We start from the raw sequence: 18129 nt of genomic DNA on the forward strand, positions 1-18129 counted from the left end.
GGTCAGTGGGCAAATCAGCTCCACGGTAGGTCCTGGTGTCAAGGACATGAGTCCGCATCCACTGTTCTGTCACTATGTAGTCCAGCAGATGTTCTTGCTTGGACCCGGCATGTATCCATGATGTTGTATGGATGCGCCGATGCCGGAACAGCGTCTTAGTAATAACAAGCCCATGGGCTGCACAAAAATCTAGCAGCCTCCTGCCGTTGTTATTGAGCTGATTTGGCCCAGACCAGGTGCCAGCATCATGACCAACTCGGGCATGACTCTATCCCGAGGGGCCACTTTAGCTAGCACCTGTGACAGGAGGTCATAAAAGGCATCTGACTCATCGGCCTTGCCTGCATCCCTCCACGGATGTTTGTCTTCAGTGGGGGCATAAGTAACCACGACCACCACTCCTCGCCTTTGGTTGATGTGAAGGCGAGCCCAAAGTAGCCTCGGGCTTACAGCTTCCCACACCTCACCGCCACGCTCCCACGCCCCCTTCATTCTTTTGCTCAGAAGAAGAGCCACTCTCTGTTGTTTGGCAGTCTCCTGCCCCGAGAAGAGGACTGTCCACCCCTCATGGTGACAGTTGCCAGAGCCGGTCCACTGGACCGCCTGAATGCCACAGAGATCCAGGCGGTACCGGTCCAGCTCCTGACAGAGGAGTGGCAGCCTCTCCTCCGCAGTGAGCGTTCGACCATTCCACGTGGCCACACGAAGTGGCTTTTCGTTGTTTCTGGAGGAGCCCCGAGGGTAAAGATTCAATCTCCTGGCTCCGCCAATTGGGGTTTGGTCAGGAGACGTCATAAACGCCTGTCCCTCCGGCACAAGCTTATTAGTTACATATTTAAGTTGTGGTTTAGTGGTAATTAATTGAAGGTGGAGGGGTTACCAGCCCCTCGCACCCGTCCAGAGCCCCCGTTTAGCCACTCTGGTGGTCACAGACGCCATGAGCACTGTCCACGACAGAGTTGCCCGTCCGGCATCGCGACTCAAACACACACAGCGACTTACACACACACATGGACGTACGCATACACACATCGACTCTCACACACACACATGGACTTACACACACACACACACATCGACTCACACACACACCACGCACACACATATATGGACTCACATGCACACATCGACTTACACAATTACTTTTGTATTTACTAACTAATTGGCTGACATTAAGTCGGCTGAAGAAGATTAACCAGGTAAAGTCGTAACTTGCTATGATGTTTCAATCTTTTCTACCGATGTTAACTGACTCTCTGAGTTTCATTACTAGGTTGGATATCTTTGTATTGACAGGCTGGGTGTCCACTGCCCCAGTCTCTGTGGTTGGACCATCTCTAGCTCCACCCACCTACCTTGATGCACCCCTCTGAGGCCTATATAAGACCTTGTCTCAGCAGCTTTCTCTCTCACCTGAAGACGATTGTTTGTGTTGCGATCGAAACGTCGTGATCTATTATTTTTTTATTTACGTGACTTGACCGAAAGACCCAAGAGTATGAAGACATAATAGTATTCAGTATATTTATTTGTTTGGCCCTGTGCAGTAAGTGATATTACGTGGCTGCTTATGCCTCAAGAGAACAGAAAAAGGCTCTTCTTCCCCTCAAACTTGTTTTTTGTGAGCAGGACAGTGATATTTAGAAAGGTACCTATTTTAAAAGAGAAAACGTGTGCATAAGTGTCATTCCCTCACATAACGACGTGGCCGCAAAAGCAAAGTTTGTGGGGAATAAGAGGCAACAGGAATAGTAATGAGTAAACAGTCATGGTAATAAATGTTTCTTGCGCAGTGTCCACGCGAATGAGAAATCCCCCCCCCAACCGAACGCGTGTGCACCTTGGTAGGGGTGCACATGCGCAAATGCGTGCTTTGGCTCGCGCTGGGAGGCGCAAGGTAATACATAAATTACAAAAAAACAGCACTAAATCGCTAATTAAAGTACTTTAAAGGTGATGGATGCGAAACCGGAATAGCGCTGGCTCACCATGCGGCTTATGCCGTGCTACATGGGGTCTTTTGTTAAACGTAAACCCTCGCAAGTAGCGGCCACACACAGACAGAATGACGTTGAAAGGTAAGATGATTAAATATATTTTAAAAAAAACTCTCCGGCAGTGTGTGACTATGGTCACCCAGAACAGCACCAACTCCTTGCCCGATCTACATATAACGACGGGGGCGTCATCACAACCACGACACCCTCAGCTGCTCCTGGCGCTATCGTCCCACTCTACCACCTCAGTGTAAATTTACAGCCGTTGCTCTCCATCAACATCAGCCACACGAAAAGAAGAGTTGGTAAATATGAACAAAGTTCTTGTGCGCCGATCTACAAATGTGTAATGCGAGCGTAAATGGGCAGGCCGGATGTGACGATCCGCGAGGGAGGAGTCAGGGTCACGTGGGAGAGGGAGGAGTCAGGGTCACGTGGGGGAGAGGTTATAGGAAGGAGACCGGAAGACATCTGGGGGAGTCGAGAGAGTGAAGAGGGAGACCACGTTGGGTGGCCGCCGTGCCCTCAGCCGCGAGGCTGATACGACTCGCCAGACGGCGCCAGCCAGCGGGGTGCGGAGAGAGCGGAAAGAACGGAGAGAGCGGAGTGCGCGGGGCGCACAGGGCGTGCGAGGTTGCACAGGCAGCAGAGTAGCTGCAGGGCTAGCGGAGCAGCAGTGTGGCTGCAGAGCGGAGCAGCAGTGTGGCTGCAGAGCAGAGCAGCAGTGTGGCTGCAGAGCGGAGCAGCAGTGTGGCTGCAGGGCGGAGCAGCAGGGTAGCTGCAGAGTGCGCGGGGCGCAAGGAGAGACGACGCTGGGCCGAGGAGGAGGCCAGCGGGGTGACGAGGAGAAGAACATCAATAAATGACCAATGGAGATCAACATCGTGTGACGGAGTCCTTTATTACAAATGCAATAACCCCGTAGTTTCAGCATGTAGTGGAAATCTGCATTTAGTCTTTAAGTGACCTTATGGTATGAAATTTAGATTACTAAAATAGAAATAATTTAACATATCCCCATTAACAAAACCCAATTCAGAGCCAGGCTCTTTTTGATGGAATGGGTTTGGAAGAGCAATCAGATGGAAAGAATATCGCCCTTTTATTTCCAAAAAGCATGCCGCAGATGCTCAAAAGTTGCCTTACTTGTGCATAACAATGATCGCAAACTTTTCATTTTCAGAGAGGTTGTAAAGATTTGCAGAGAGGAAATGTTCAAGGAAGACATTTTCTAATTTTCTGGAAGCCCTCCTCCATAATTATCTAAAAATCTTACCCAGGAGCAGACATCTAACATCAGTGGTCTTCGACGCGACGACCTTGCAAGGAGAGGGAGAAGCTTCTTAAGCTTGTCTCGACATCTCTCAGGTGTTTCTCCACAACGCCAATACACTATAAACAGTCAAGGAAAGTTACAGTCGACACTCCACACAAGAGAGAATCTCCTGTTCCCATCTACATTGGTATGAACATCCACGTCCTAATCAGAAATAGAACCGTCATTTGACCAGCTCGCCAAACTGGATATCAGCAGCTCCAACAATCAGGTGCTGCAGTTAGAAAACAGGCGAGCAGTTGAAGAAGGATGGTGTGGAGTTTGCCCTTCCAATCTGAGAAAGGGTCTCTTTCACTTTCAGGGACCTAGATAACATTAACTTCAACCCATCTTCTGCTACAGCACTTTCAGGGGTCGTGTTTCGTGGAGGTGGCATCAGTTGTCACATCAGTTTCCTTCTCGAGTTTCCTGAAGTTTTGTAGAGGTTCCTTATTTACCCCCCACAAAAATATGCACGGAGTAAGCCATACCTTCCAGATTCCTTCAGTATAGTCCATGCAGTGTATGTGAACCTCTCAGTAAATAAAATGACCTGTTACCACAAGCCAATTTAAGGGCAAACTATAGTCTGCCTGCCAAAGCACAGACATGGATCCCACACGTTATGCTTGAGGTGGATACGTTGGAGAAAGGTGAGGCTATATATTGGGCTGCTAACCATGCTTGTGTCTCATCTACCCCTGCCTCTCCTGCCAAAACTGCCCTACTTATCCTCTTTGAAAACATTCCCCAAGTGATGATATATTTAGGGGTGACAGCGAAATTTAGTCCTATACCAGTAGAGGATGTCATTTCTCAGGTTGATGTTGCCTTCAGAGGCATAGGACACATCCATGCGGATGTAGCAAGAGCTGAAATAGCCACGATTCTTAAGAATGCTAAGAAACCCACTAGTAACATTAGCAAAAACGAACACTCTGAACTCGCGAACTTAAAAAAGAGAGATGATATAGTCATCCTCTCGGCAGACAAAGGCAATGCCACGGTCATCATGGATAAAGAATCATACAACAACAAAATCCTGGACCTACTTAATGATGGTAGTTACTCCAAAATGAAAAGCGATCCTACTAACAGCCTAACGACAAAAACCAACAGTATCATTACTAGTTCGACTTCCCTAATCGAACCAACTAAACGTCCCTCTCTAAAACCCTCGGCTGCTAGACCTTCCAGACTCTATGGTCTTCCCAAGATCCATAAAGAAGGCACCCCGCTACGACCCATCGTGTCAACGATTAACTCCCCTACCTACAAACTAGCCCGTTTTCTATCAGACACTCTACTTCCCTTCACAGGCAATACCTCTTCGGCAGTACTCAACTCAACCCAACTAGTCTCTTTGGTCAAGGACATGGTACTATCTCCTGATGATATCCTCGTTAGTTTTGATGTAGTATCTCTGTTTACCAAAGTTTCAGTGCCTGATACCCTAACAATAATTGAGGACTTGGTCCAACATGGATTGAATTCGGATGTACCTGTGCTGGTTAGGCATTGCCTCACCAACACTTATTTTACCTGGAATGGCACCTTCTACAAACAGAATGAGGGTACCACTATGGGCTCCCCCTTGTCACCAGTAATAGCCAACATGTTCATGGAAAAGTTTGAATCAGACGCCATCCAGACATCCACCCTGCGTCCTTCCCTGTGGAAGAGGTATGTGGATGACACTTTCGTCATTTGGCCACATGGCCTCCCAGCATTGAACCACTTCTTGGACCACATCAATTCCAGACATCCATCCATCAGATTCACCATGGAAGTGGAGAAAGATGGCAAACTACCATTCTTAGATATTCTGTTTGAGAAGAGACCTGACGGATCCTTGGGACATTATGTTTACAGGAAAGCCACCCACACAGATTCCTACTTGAAACCGGATTCTCACCACCACCCATCTCAAAAGAATTCTCTCATCAAAACGCTATACCACAGAGCGCATGGCATTTCTGACCAACACCACCTGGCCAGTGAATTGAGACGTACATCGGGCCCTCAGGATGAACGGATACTCTGAACGCACCATCCGCCAAGCTGTTTCTCCCACCATACAGAAACAGCCACTTGAAACTCCGATCAAAACTGTCACGTTACCATACATAGCAGGCGTGACCAAAAAGATCTCCAAAATTCTAAACAAACATAAGATCCAAGTCCGATTCAGTACAGTACAAAAAATCCGTAATCTAATTCCATCGTTGAAGGATGTCATCCCTGACTTGCAATACCCTGGAGTCTATAAACTGAGTTGCAGCTGTGGTGACTGTTACATTGGGGAAACGAAACGTCATGTCTCTGATCATGTCCGCGAGCACAAGTCAGATTTGAAACACGGCAAAATTGAGTCGTCCGCTGTTGCCGATCATTGCTACAACTCGGTGGGCTCTCATGAGATTGTTTTCTCCGAGACTAAGGTGCTCTGCAAGCCTTCTGGATACCATAAAAGGTTTGTACACGAAGCCATTCAGATATACAAACACAGACATAATTTCAACCGTGATGATGGGTACAAACTTAGTAATCATTGGAAATATGTTATCAACCATGCAAAAAAAATTTAATTACACACTTTTGGACCATCTTATCTGACAGGCACTATTTTACTTCACCGAGTGTTAACATCCCTAACGTTTAACAGTACTCTTTATTGTCAGCCAACACTGGTATAAACATGGGCATTTCCGCTCCTTTTCTATTATGTACATCCACAGTTACTTGCGCAACACGTTCCTGACCACGAGTCCATTCATCCCACAGTGACTTGCGCACAAACAGCATAACAAAGAGCGGCTTAATCGTATCTAATTTATTTACCCACCCAGCAGTATAACAAAAGCAGTAATTGATCACTTCACAACTCCTCCTCCCCCGCTGCCCTTCCTGGCTCCTCCCCCCTTAACCACTATATAAGGTACAGATATTTTGCTGTGACGGTTTCACCTGAAGACGGAAGCTTGTGTTGCCTCCGAAACGTCGTGATTTTTATTGTTTTATTTTTATTAATTTCAATTTCATTTTTTACCTACGTGACTTTACCGAAAGAACTAAGAGCATGGTACGAATGTTTTGCAATCCATCACTGAACCGTCTGTATTCCTGCTCTAACTTGTGACTGCTACATATTTGCCAACTACAAGAACATTCAATGAACGGGCCCGCAATTCACGGGGAAGACAGACTTATCGTGTTTGGAGGGCTCCACATTGAAATATCATTGTAGCTACTTCAGGAACTGCCGTTTCTTCAAGGCCTCTCACATTGCGAGGACACGACACTCCCATCTGAGCGGTAGTGGCCACACGCCTGTAAACCAGCACTCGAGGAGCCATATTCTGGCTCACCAGAAGGCAGTACAGTAAAAGGAAGACTCCATGTGTTTCGTCTGTATGGGATAGTGTGTTTCCACCTTGCACGTTTGTATTTTTTCCGGTTGCTCTGGTTTCCTTCCACATGTGCTCATTAATTGGCCGATAGCACCTTCAATTGCCACGGTTAGCTACGTAAGGTGCGAAAGAAGTTCAACATATACATACAGACTGCAGGACTTGGGCAATTGTTGGTGTCGGCTCATGACGTGGCTGCTGCCTTCCCGATTGTCTGTGGTTTATCTTCGTGCCTCCGAGTCGGTCTACGAAGGTGAGCGCATCTTGTGCGGCTTATTACTAGTGTAGTGGGTAGTTTCAAGTTTTCAAGTTTCATTTATTAGGTATAGCCCTGTGAGCCATGCGGCTTTTGAGTCGGGTGCAACCGCAACAAACAAAATATGAACAGAGAACATCTTAAAGCGACGTCGCGCAACAGAAACATCCTGGATAAACCAGCAAATCTTCCAGAAAAAAACCACCGTATTACAACGATGTGTGCAAACATCCCAGTGTGATGCAAGTCAAACAATAACAGCCATAAGACAATTTAGATGAAAGTTATCAGGCCAACTCCGCACTTCCTACAAGAAACATGGATTAACCATATGTTTTCGAAATCACCAAAATAAAGCTATAAAAACAATGTAACAACAGTAATCATAGGAGCTGTGATTAAAATCTAACAATAAACGAGATACATAACAAGAGGGAGAGTGAGGCTTCATGGAGGCAACACGTTTATTTCAACAACACTTGTTAACACGCGGGGGGTAGCTGCCCCTTCCAACAGGTAACTTGGAGAGTGGTCTCTCCAGGCTAACTCGCCCTCACGCGACTGGGGGGGGGGGGTGGGGGAGCTGTCAAGCCGGACTCCGACTCGAGTCCTGGTCTTGACCCTTGGGCTTCTTCTTTAGGAGGACATCTTCAAGTCTTCAGACCAGCAAAAACCGCCGGACCCGTTGAGGGGTCCGGCTTATATCCCCAGTCCCGGGGCCTCCCCCGCCCCTAGGCCTGCCTCCCTTCTCAACCTTTCCAGAGGACCCTGGAACCTGTCCTGGGGTCCCCGATCCTCCCTCTTTGGGGCCCCACCCCCGGTACCTCCGGCCACTAGCCCTCCGGGTTCATCCGGAGTGCCATGGCCCCCTGTCACCCCTGCGCCACTCCCGGCGCTCTCGTCCCCTAGCCTCGGAGGGCTGACACCGCACAAGGAGTGCACGTTGCACACTGCTGTGTTGTAGGTGGTGTGAGCAGCCTGTCCCGTGCTTTACACACGGGCTGGCCCAACGTGGCATGCAGTGGCATCCCCCGATGCCACTACACTAGTTTATTTCTCATTCACGTCACTGCCTTGTCTCTATGAACACTCCAACACAGCGCGAACATTAACCTGATGGACGGTACCTGTGACGAAGACGAGTCAGAAGCCTGGAGAACCAGGAGGTAAAGAAGTCCCATATTCCAATACTGCAATGAAGCACTAAGTCCCGAGATCCTCATTTTCGTCTCTTTTTGCAAACACCGAGCGATTGCATCATTGAATCTCTACGTAAAATCTTTACAATATTCCTGTTGCTGCGTTGCCCTTTGACGCACGCAGTCCTTACCCTGCCATGCTCCAGGAAAGCTTTCACAAGTTCAAGCACAGATTCTCCCCACACTTGAGCAGGTTCACGAGCGAAAAAAAAAGGTTAAAGGTGAAGAGGGGGAGTGCAGGTGTGATCGGGCTTTCCGAATCATAGCCAGATGCCCGACGTGGGGTGATTTCTGGGCTTGAACGAGGCCCGACTGCTAAATACCGAGTTTGAAAGTACCTTCAGACTGAAGATCTTCATGTCACCTAACGGGACCAAGAAATGGCATGTACGTTGAACTTATTTCGCACCGTATGTAGCCAACCGTGCTGATCAGAGGTGCATGTCATCACATAGACGTTTTTGGACCATACTAAAGTTTTTGTTTTCATGTGAAGAAATTACATCAGCGTGACAGCATCGCATCTAAAATTCTGGGAAAACGGGGGGAAAAGGTAAATATAATTCCTCGTTTATGTGAAGATGCAATTAAACCCATCGTGAAATTATTTTTACGTAATTTAAAGGTCACTTTGGGAGTGGTAACATCATCAAAACATCATTGTGGGCTATGTGCTGGTTGAATTTTTTGGAGCATGATCTTTTATGGACACCTCACCCAAAGCACCGTTTGTGGAAAAAAAATTCCCGCTGTCTGGCATGTAACATTTTAGTTTAGAGGCTCCACTAAAACGAGGTTTTATACATTGGTAACATTTCTTTTCTAGTCCATATTGCATAATCACTGGTCCAATATTTTGTCACAATTTTGTTTGGGCTGTGTAACGAGCTGCGGATAAAGCGTTGGAGTAGCTGCATGCGCGTATTAGGGTGAAATTGCCACGTGAAGCGAGGCGTCTTGTGCACCATTTCGTTGCCACAGGTAAAGTTAGGGTTCACGTGATACATTGGTGACTTAGGGATTGTACCCGAAGCTGCTCGTGCACATTAGGCCCTTGCCCAGATGGTGTTGAGCAGTGTGGTGTTTTGTGGCATGTGGGCTGATGCGGTGTCTCTGGTCATGATTGCAGAGAAACAAGTGCTCCCCCGAAGACTACTTTCGAAATAAAGTGTTGCGTCACGTGGCACAATCGTGTTCCTGCTTTGTGAACTCGTCCTTCCCCCGCACCTCCGATTAGCGTGGTTGGCTACGTATGGTGCGAAAAAAGTTCTACATACAAACGGCCACCACAACCAATTGTGACAATAGCACATTGATCGCTCTCGTTACGATCGTAGCAGGAGACAATATGGGCCCCGGCTACATCTGCTTCACTCCACGGACAATAAAGATGTTGTGGTTTGGCTCTCCAACACACCGGTGTGCTGTACTAGTGCCGAATTGACATGTTCTGTTTATGTGACAACCCTTACTCGTTGGCTGTGTCGGGTGGTGGCAGGTTTTAACGACACATTAATATATTTACGCGATCTAACCCACAAAAAACCTGTATTATGAATAAAGATCCTGCGACATAGGCCAAATTTGCCAAATCTGGAAATTTACTCGGACTTAATTGGGACTCAGAAATTGTCGCCCCTACTATGAAAAGTTTGCAGGACCCTCTTGAAAAAGAGTCTTGAGATCTCGACGCTTCTTGGGTAATGGGCACTGTAAATACGATCGCATGAGCAGCAAATACATGAAAGCGGACACACGTATGTAATGTTAGGTGTTTATTTTGTCGTTTCACAAGTTCATTAATCTCACACACTGGAAGCTTCTCAAAACAAAATGCAACTGGTGCTTACACGTAATTGCATTTTTACGGCTTTTTACTGAGAAAAAAACAGCTTGGTTTTACGCGGCGACACCAAATACCCACGCCGCAGACTCGGCACCGCCGCAGAGCACCGATATGCCACGCACAGTATCTCTCGTGGCCCATTCGGGAAAACGAATCATCCATTGCACCTCAAAACCACCCCCCCCCTGCCCCCACCTCTCCTTAGTGTTCTAACTTGGACCGGATTTGCAATATAAAAAGCTGCCTGCTACATACATGCTAGAGTCTGCGTGACGCGAGAATGAAACACTGATACGATTATCAATACACCACACGAAATAGTATTTGACGAGCGCTGCAGGAAACGTGACCACTGAACCTGCGACCGGGGCGTGCGAACGCTAACACTCGTTCAGCAGCCAGCGTCTGCACGCGGCATCGACAACACGGAGAGGGTGGCCCTCGGCATTTGGCCCCTGAAGAAATTGTTCATGCAAACATGAAGATCTAGGACTGAAATCCTACGAGTACTACCGTCAGTCATTCCGAGAGACCGCTTTAGATCCGAACATCGGCTTGGAAGAAGAACACACCGGCGGTGATAAAACGGGTCCGTTGGGTAACACGTAAACTCTGTGTTGCAACGGTGCGTGCGTGTGGACTTTAGATGCACACGAGTCAAGGTTTCTCCGTGCGCGCGCAAGCTGCGACGCGCATTTGTGATCCACGCCGTTCACTCAAAACGCCGCTCCACCACGACGCCGGGCGTGCGTCTGGAATGACGTCGATCTTTCACTCAACTTCGCTACTAACCTCCGACTGACCCTGAAAAATATCAGAATCACAATGCCCTTGTAACACAGTGGCGAGCTCAGAATGCGCAAGGCAACATTTCTAGTTGTATCGCATCTCTTAAAAGTAAAGCTGCTGCATTTAAATCCATCATTTGTGGGCCATCAGAAATGTACACGTAAAATGCAAGGGCGTGGTTAATGATGAACGCTGTGCAGAGCCATCTAAGAGGACCGGCACAGAAAGGGAAGGTTTCCATATCCACAGTAGCTCAATACCAGAAGTGTTTATTTAAATCAAAGCCGTTTAGAATAATTATTATATATTCACAAGATAAGGAAAATATACCAACTCTGTAAACTACAAGACAAACATTTACACGCTCTCGCTCACACATCCCACATACATTTACACACAACCGCAATTCGCCACGATGACGGTGACATCACCACGGCGCTTGTGCCGGGCGAGTTGCACCTTGAGGCTGTGTGAAGTGTGGAGGCCTCGCTGGAAAGGTCATGGGACAGACCCAGGTACCATGGGTTGACTGACTGAGATGACTGGCAAATGCACCCCCACCTGCGTTCCCCCCACTGTGCAAACTTGCTGCGTTTTAGCCGCCCGGTGCTCCGTTCGTTTAGCCCCCTCGATCCGACCAAACAGAAGCTGCTTGGACATGCGGTGGTTGGGCATGCGGGTTGCATAACCCAGCCAACACAGCCTCACCTGTCAGAGGAGCCCACAGATGGGACTGTGCCCAGATCTTACAAGGATTGGTGAGCTCCTCACACAATCTAGTCTGGTTAAACCCACGATGGATCATAGGCAGGCCAGCCTGAATGTTTAAAACCAGCACAAACGTTCTTTTAAAGGGCTCTACGTTTCACAAGCTTAGAGAAGGTAGGGAATAATTGTGTTCCAGCAGATCCAGAGCTTTGTATGGAGCGACAGGCCAGGTAGCTTCCTCAAGTTACGCAGCCGATTAAAGATGCCACTCGATTGATTCAGAGTGTGACCTCCGCTGCCAAACCGGAGCTGGTCGTAAGCACACTGCCTAGGTATAGAAATTTCTCTACCCTATCCACAACTGCCCCTATCACTCATGGGGAGGGCAGCATTCGATTACATAAAAGGAGTATTACACTCCAGGTTCAACAGTAGTTTATCCAACTCTTCAGTGGGCAGCAATTGCCAGACCATCTGCACACATAACATGGTTGACACAAAAAGCGAGCCATCCCCGCACCCAGGCATAGATTAGCCTCACATCGTATCTGTACCAGATGGAAATTCCACCGGTACAGCCATGAAAAGCCTATTGAATTAGGTGGGAAAAGGTGCTAAATAGCGTAGGGGCTATAGAACATTCATGTTGCACCCCAAGGTGAACCGAAAATGGATCTGACTCGTGGCCATGCAGCTTTACCCAGGCCTGTCCACCATCATGAAGGAAGTTCATGATTGTGAGCTGAGGGTCAGGAGCTTTGAAACATGAATAATTATAATCAACAGCTCAGTCCTATTTACGGTACCATACGCATTAACCAGGTCAAAAAGCAAATATATGTTCTGTACAAATGACCTACATCTCTACCCAGCACTGTACGTGGTCTCAGGCTCTGGATCACTCTTTGCGTTTTCTTCACAGATGGCAGCCACTCACAAGAAGCGGTTACTTCCTCTAATATATGACGAAATATAGCCCAAGCAGGGCCAATCCCACCCGAGCCCAGAGAGGGGTTTCTCCTCCCCCAAGACCTCACCAAAAATGCTATCTAAACCTGTTCCTGGTGGTCAAAGATAAGTTCACCATTCTTTCCTTTAAGCATGGTAATGAGCGTGGCACTGCGAGTAACTTGTTTCGTGGAATTACTCACTTAAAATAATAACTTTTTACCCAAAAATACAGGCTCATTGGGGTGTTTTGGCCAATCCCAGTTACATTGTATGCTTTTAGCTACGGGAGAAACCAGAGACTGCCAGAGGAAGCAACCCATTGCAGTACAGGGGGAAGAACATACAAACTCCACGCAGAAAAGCGTCCGAGTCTGGAATCGAACACCAGTCCTTCCTGAACTCTGAGGCACGGGGGTTCACCCGTGCCACGTTAAAATCGGGCCAAGGGCCCACAGATGATCCAACACAAACAACTGCAGGCTTGAATGTTCCCAGCGAAGGCTTTGAATTTCAACCGAGACAGTTGGCGGTGAAGGAACGCTGCCACACATACCCAGCTGCCCTGACCCTCGGTAGCAAAGCCCTCACTTCCAACTCCTTTCAGGCTTGGATGGCCCAAGGAAGGCGGTACGGTCACAGCGCCGCCTATCAAGCCAACGCTCTTTTGGCATGATTTTTAAGGCACAAATGCCCACAATAAATTCACCTGCGGTTGTAAATACGTATATCCTCGTCTATTTACACACTAGTGCAATAATTGCCCTAATTTCATTTACGTGTTTTTTTTACTTAATCTGACTATAAATAAACTTGTAAACGCAATTCGTGAAATCATTGCAGAATAAACAGTTATTAAAAGTTTGTTTGTGCACTGTTTTCAATTCTATTTGTAATGCGATTGCATTTGCTTTGATCTCTATGAGGTAGTTTTTTAGTCTGCTTTCTATCTGCTTCATTGATGTATTTAATGAACTTGAATGATTTTGTAATTTTGGCGACCCGGGCTTGAACAAGATCAAAGGAACAAAAGACCTCAAAAGATCCACAACCATGACCCAGAGAGAGAGTGGGCAATGACTCAGGACTAATCCACAGCATCACGATCCCTCGCATCAACAGCAGTCACCCAGGAGGAGGACTCTGCAATTTGGCTTTGACTCACGTTGTCCTCATCGGCACTGTCGTCGCTCACCACGGGCCTGGATTTGGCCCCGCGGCCCGACCGCCGCCGGCCCACGCGAGCCCGTTCCCTCTCCTTCCCTTTCTCCTTCTTCTTTCCGAGCTTGATCTTCACCTTCACCGAGTGGGCTGTGTCAGACAAATTTAAATTAGAACGTCAGCGCTTTCGCACAGCGACGACGTCGAGAGACGCACAAGCCGGCGACCGTTTGCGCAATGCGGTGTAAAATGCCCGTTTTGAGATTTTAAATGTAGTGGGGTTACCGGCGCAGATAAACAGTGCGAGTTAACAGAATCCCAACAAAAAGCACGTGCATATGCCAGCAACATCGCTTAAAGCGTGAAAAAAGGAAGGAGCGGAGAGAAGCAGCTTACACTCGGACTCAGAGCCGTCATCATCTTCATCATCGTCACTCACGTCATCGCAGCTTGGCTCCTTCTCCACCTTCTCTCTCGTGCTCGTGAACACGGACTGCAGGACGATGGAGTCTTCGTAGATCTAGCAGTCCCCACCCCACCGGTGGTACAAGGTCACTCCCGGTGTAGAACATCAACCGGCACGCTCAAGAAACAAGCAACCGATACGCTCTTACTTACATCAGGAAGAGAACACAATCCCCCCTCGCCCTAGCCCCTCCCTCCCGCCCGGGTGAGATTTGTTTCTTACATTTTCTTGAAACTTTGCCAACAATGCCTCAAGTCAAAACCGCATCGTGCCCCCCACCCCCCAATTCACTGCTCCAGAGCGGAATGTGACGACCGGTTGTGATGCGGACTCTGGTTCGTCTGCAGTTGTACACGTGGCGAAGGCGTATAGTCTACTTTAAACATATACAGTGAGGGATTAAAGTATTTGATCCCCTGCTGATTTTGTACTTTTGCCCACTGACAAGGAAATTATCAGTCTATAATTTTAATGGTAGGTTTATTTGAACAGTGAGAGACAGAATAACAACAAAAAAATCCAGAAAAACGCATGTCAAAAATTGTATAAATTAATTTGCATTTTAATGAGGGAAATAAGTATTTGACCCCTCTGCAAAACATGACTTAGTACTTGGTGGCAAAACCCTTGTTGGCAATCACAGAGGTTAGACGTTTCTTGTAGTTGGCCACCAGGTTTGCACACATCTCAGGAGGGATTTTGTCCCACTTCTCTTTGCAGATCTTCTCCAAGTCATTAAGGTTTCGAGGCTGACGTTTGGCAACTCGAACCTTCAGCTCCCTCCACAGATTTTCTATGGGATTAAGGTCTGGAGACTGGTTAGGCCACTCCAGGACCTTAATGTGCTTCTTCTTGAGCCACTCCTTTGTTGCCTTGGCCGTGTGTTTTGGGTAATTGTCATGCTGGAATACCTATCCACAACCCATTTTCAATGCCCTGGCTGATGGAAGGAGGTTCTCACCAAAGATTTGACGATACATGGCCCCGTCCATCGTCCCTTTGATGTGGTGAAGTTGTCCTGTCCCCTTAGCAGAAAAACACCCCCAAAGCATGTTTCCACCTCCATGTTTGACGGTGGGGATGGTGTTCTTGGGGTCATAGGCAGCATTCCTCCTCCTCCAAACACGGCGAGTTGAGTTGATGCCAAAGAGCTCCATTTTGGTCTCATTTGACCACAACACTTTCACCCAGTTGTCCTCTGAATCATTCAGATGTTCATTGGAAAACTTCAGATGGGCATGTATATGTGCTTTCTTGAGCAGGGGGACCTTGTGGGCGCTGCAGGATTTGAGTCCTTCACGGCATAGTGTGTTACCAACTGTTTTCTTGGTGACTATGGTCCCAGCTGCCTTGAGATCATTGACAAGATCCTCCCGTGTAGTTCTGGGCTGATTCCTCACCGTTCTCATGATCATTGCAACTCCACGAGGTGAGATCTTGCATGGAGCCCCAGGCCGAGGGAGATTGACAGTTCTTTTGTGTTTCTTCCATTTGCGAATAATCGCACCAACTGTTGTCACCTTCTCACCAAGCTGCTTGGCGATGGTCTTGTAGCCCATTCCAGCCTTGTGCAGGTCTACAATCTTGTCCCTGACATCCTTGGAGAGCTCTTTGGTTTTGGCCATGGTGGAGAGTTTGGAATCTGATTGATTGATTGCTTCTGTGAACAGGTGTCTTTTATACAGGTAAAAAGCTGAGATTGGGAGCACTCCCTTTAAGAGTGTGCTCCTAATCTCGGCTCGGTACCTGTATAAAAGACAACTGGGAGCCAGAAATCTTTCTGATTGAGAGGGGGTCAAATACTTATTTCCCTCATTAAAATGCAAATCAATTTCTAACATTTTTGACATGCGTTTTTCTGGATTTTTTTGTTGTTATTCTGTCTCTCACTGTTCAAATAAACCTATCATTAAAATTATAGACTGATCATTTCTTTGTCAGTGGGCAAACGTACAAAATCAGCAGGGAATCAAATACTTTTTTCCCTCACTGTATATATAAGATTCTTCTTCTCACGTTTGAGGCCTTGAATGAGTTGAGGCCTTGAATGAGTTGAATCCTGAATATCTCACCGATCTGCTTAGGTTTTATATTAGATCTGCGATTCAGGTCTACTCGTTATTCCAAAGACCGGAGCTTTGTTTGATGGGAGATTGAGTTGTATGCATTCAAGCTCCGCAAACGTGGAATTCCCTTCCCCGGTCCAATAGGAGATCTGAGGTTGTTACACTTTTAAAATCACGTCCTAACACTCACCTGTTTGTGACAGTCTTTCTCCATAACGTGAGCTTCATGTACATCTCTGTGAGACCTTATGAGAATGACACTATAGAAAACCGAATTGATTATTATTTATTGTTACTTACAATCTCCCCCACAACGCTACTGATTATTTCGTGATTTTGTTTTACAGTTTGCATTGAATTAGGAACCATGTCTGGCAAAGAGGGTCCTATACACCTGGCAGTTCACCAGCATTGGTTCTAGCAAGCATGCTGATGATTATACACTGAATGTCAAAAACCAGTCTGGAGTTTTTCTTGCATTGAATTAATATTGCTGAAATGATGGCACTCGCAGAAGGCCGTGTGGCTGAAGGGAGGTGTAAAACGACCTCAATGTTTAACATGGAGACACGGATATGAAAAGGAAGAGGTGTATCGTCTGGTTATTTATTTATATTCTGGAGTACGCGGTCGGGATGTCCATTCTCGAGGTTGTGAGGTAAAAAAATTGTTTTGGAGTTTACGCAACCCATCATCCCTCTCTCAGGAGCCAATAAATGCAATCCCACTCTGTGTTAAGTCAAGGGTGGTTGTCCTATGGCTGGACTTAGCCCCGCCATAGGAATGTGGAAGTTCCACCAAATGGCTCATTACTGTAAAAGGAAAAAAATCAGGAAATTCTCCCCGACTTGAGTTTTAGTGCAGACGGCACACAGCTGGATTATTATTTAATATTTATATAGCGCCTTAGCTCAAGGCGCTTTACATAGTTTAACAGCGGTAACAAAAATAGAGTGATTTAGATAGCAGGGGCGTGCTAGGCCTGAGGAATGAGCGACCGCAAAATAGAGGGCACGTGGGGTCAGGAGAGAGCAGGGGAGGGGAGGGACAGGAAGTCGTGGAGGGGTGACGGGAGGGACGAGGAAGGGAACGGGCAATGGAGAAGAGGTGAGACTTGACGAGAGGAACGGAAGGAGGTTCAAGAGTGGGGCTGATTAACCCTTTCCCGCTCCCATGACGGACGCATGCGTCGTAGGTTTTTCTTCCGAATCAATTCTGAATGTAATCGGAAGTAAAAGGCCACGTGGTAGGGCGTGTGACAGTTTAGCGCCGGCTATCATCGAGTGCAGTCCTGTCGCTACGGTTCTCTGCGATGAGTACAGTACCATGTCTTTAAAAACTGCAGCGCTACGCCTCTCTAAATAAAATTAACGATAACAGCTTGCGTGTTCCGAGATTCAGCGGTGAACGGGACACCCACCCTGCAACTTGCAGACGTCCCGGAAAGAGGAAGGGTTCATGTACAGGGGAAGTTTGGATGCATTCCTGCTGCTGTAATGCTTGAACACAGGCCATGTTATCCAGCACGGAGCGCTGCGGGGGCCCGGTGCTGGAGGAGAGGCTCACCAGAGACCCCTCGAGGTTGTATATCTGCGCGTTCTGACACAGCAGCATCACGTCCTTCTCCAGGTCATCCAGACTGCGATACTTGTGGATTCGAATCCTCTCCTGGGGGACCGCGACACACAAGACCGTGAGCGATGCATGGGTGTGCGAGTGTGGGTGTCACGAGGTGGGGAGCGGTAGTGTCGTTGTTAGCGCATCGAGTTACAAACTTAGCAACCCGAGTTTAATTCTCACTGACGAATATATTAACTTGTACTGGGCCTTCCTCGACATCAACTAAGCCGTCAATGAGTACCTGGTGCGGTGTGTAAACATGAGCATTGGCCGGGTTTGGTGCGGGCCACCCAGTCTCGTGTGCCTTGCCGAACTTCATAGGTGCTAACAGCACTTGCCCCAATAGTC

General features: G+C 47.5%; 1 protein-coding gene across 1 annotated transcript in view; it reads right to left on the reverse strand.

The window, feature by feature from the left end:
• Positions 1-9937: 9937 nt before the first annotated feature.
• The window catches only part of LOC144941067 (SWI/SNF-related matrix-associated actin-dependent regulator of chromatin subfamily A member 4-like), a 59523-nt gene continuing 51331 nt past the window's right edge, over positions 9938-18129 (reverse strand). The window contains exons 33-36 of the mRNA XM_078867500.1: positions 17728-17829; positions 14026-14149; positions 13634-13779; positions 9938-10827 (exon numbers count right to left, since the gene is read on the reverse strand). Of these exons, the coding sequence (XP_078723626.1) occupies positions 10795-10827; positions 13634-13779; positions 14026-14149; positions 17728-17829 (405 nt within the window). The 3' untranslated portion in view covers positions 9938-10794. The remainder of the gene's footprint in view (positions 10828-13633; positions 13780-14025; positions 14150-17727; positions 17830-18129) is intronic.

Source organism: Lampetra fluviatilis, chromosome 24 (assembly GCF_964198595.1).
Source record: "Lampetra fluviatilis chromosome 24, kcLamFluv1.1, whole genome shotgun sequence".
Taxonomy (NCBI): domain Eukaryota; kingdom Metazoa; phylum Chordata; class Hyperoartia; order Petromyzontiformes; family Petromyzontidae; genus Lampetra; species Lampetra fluviatilis.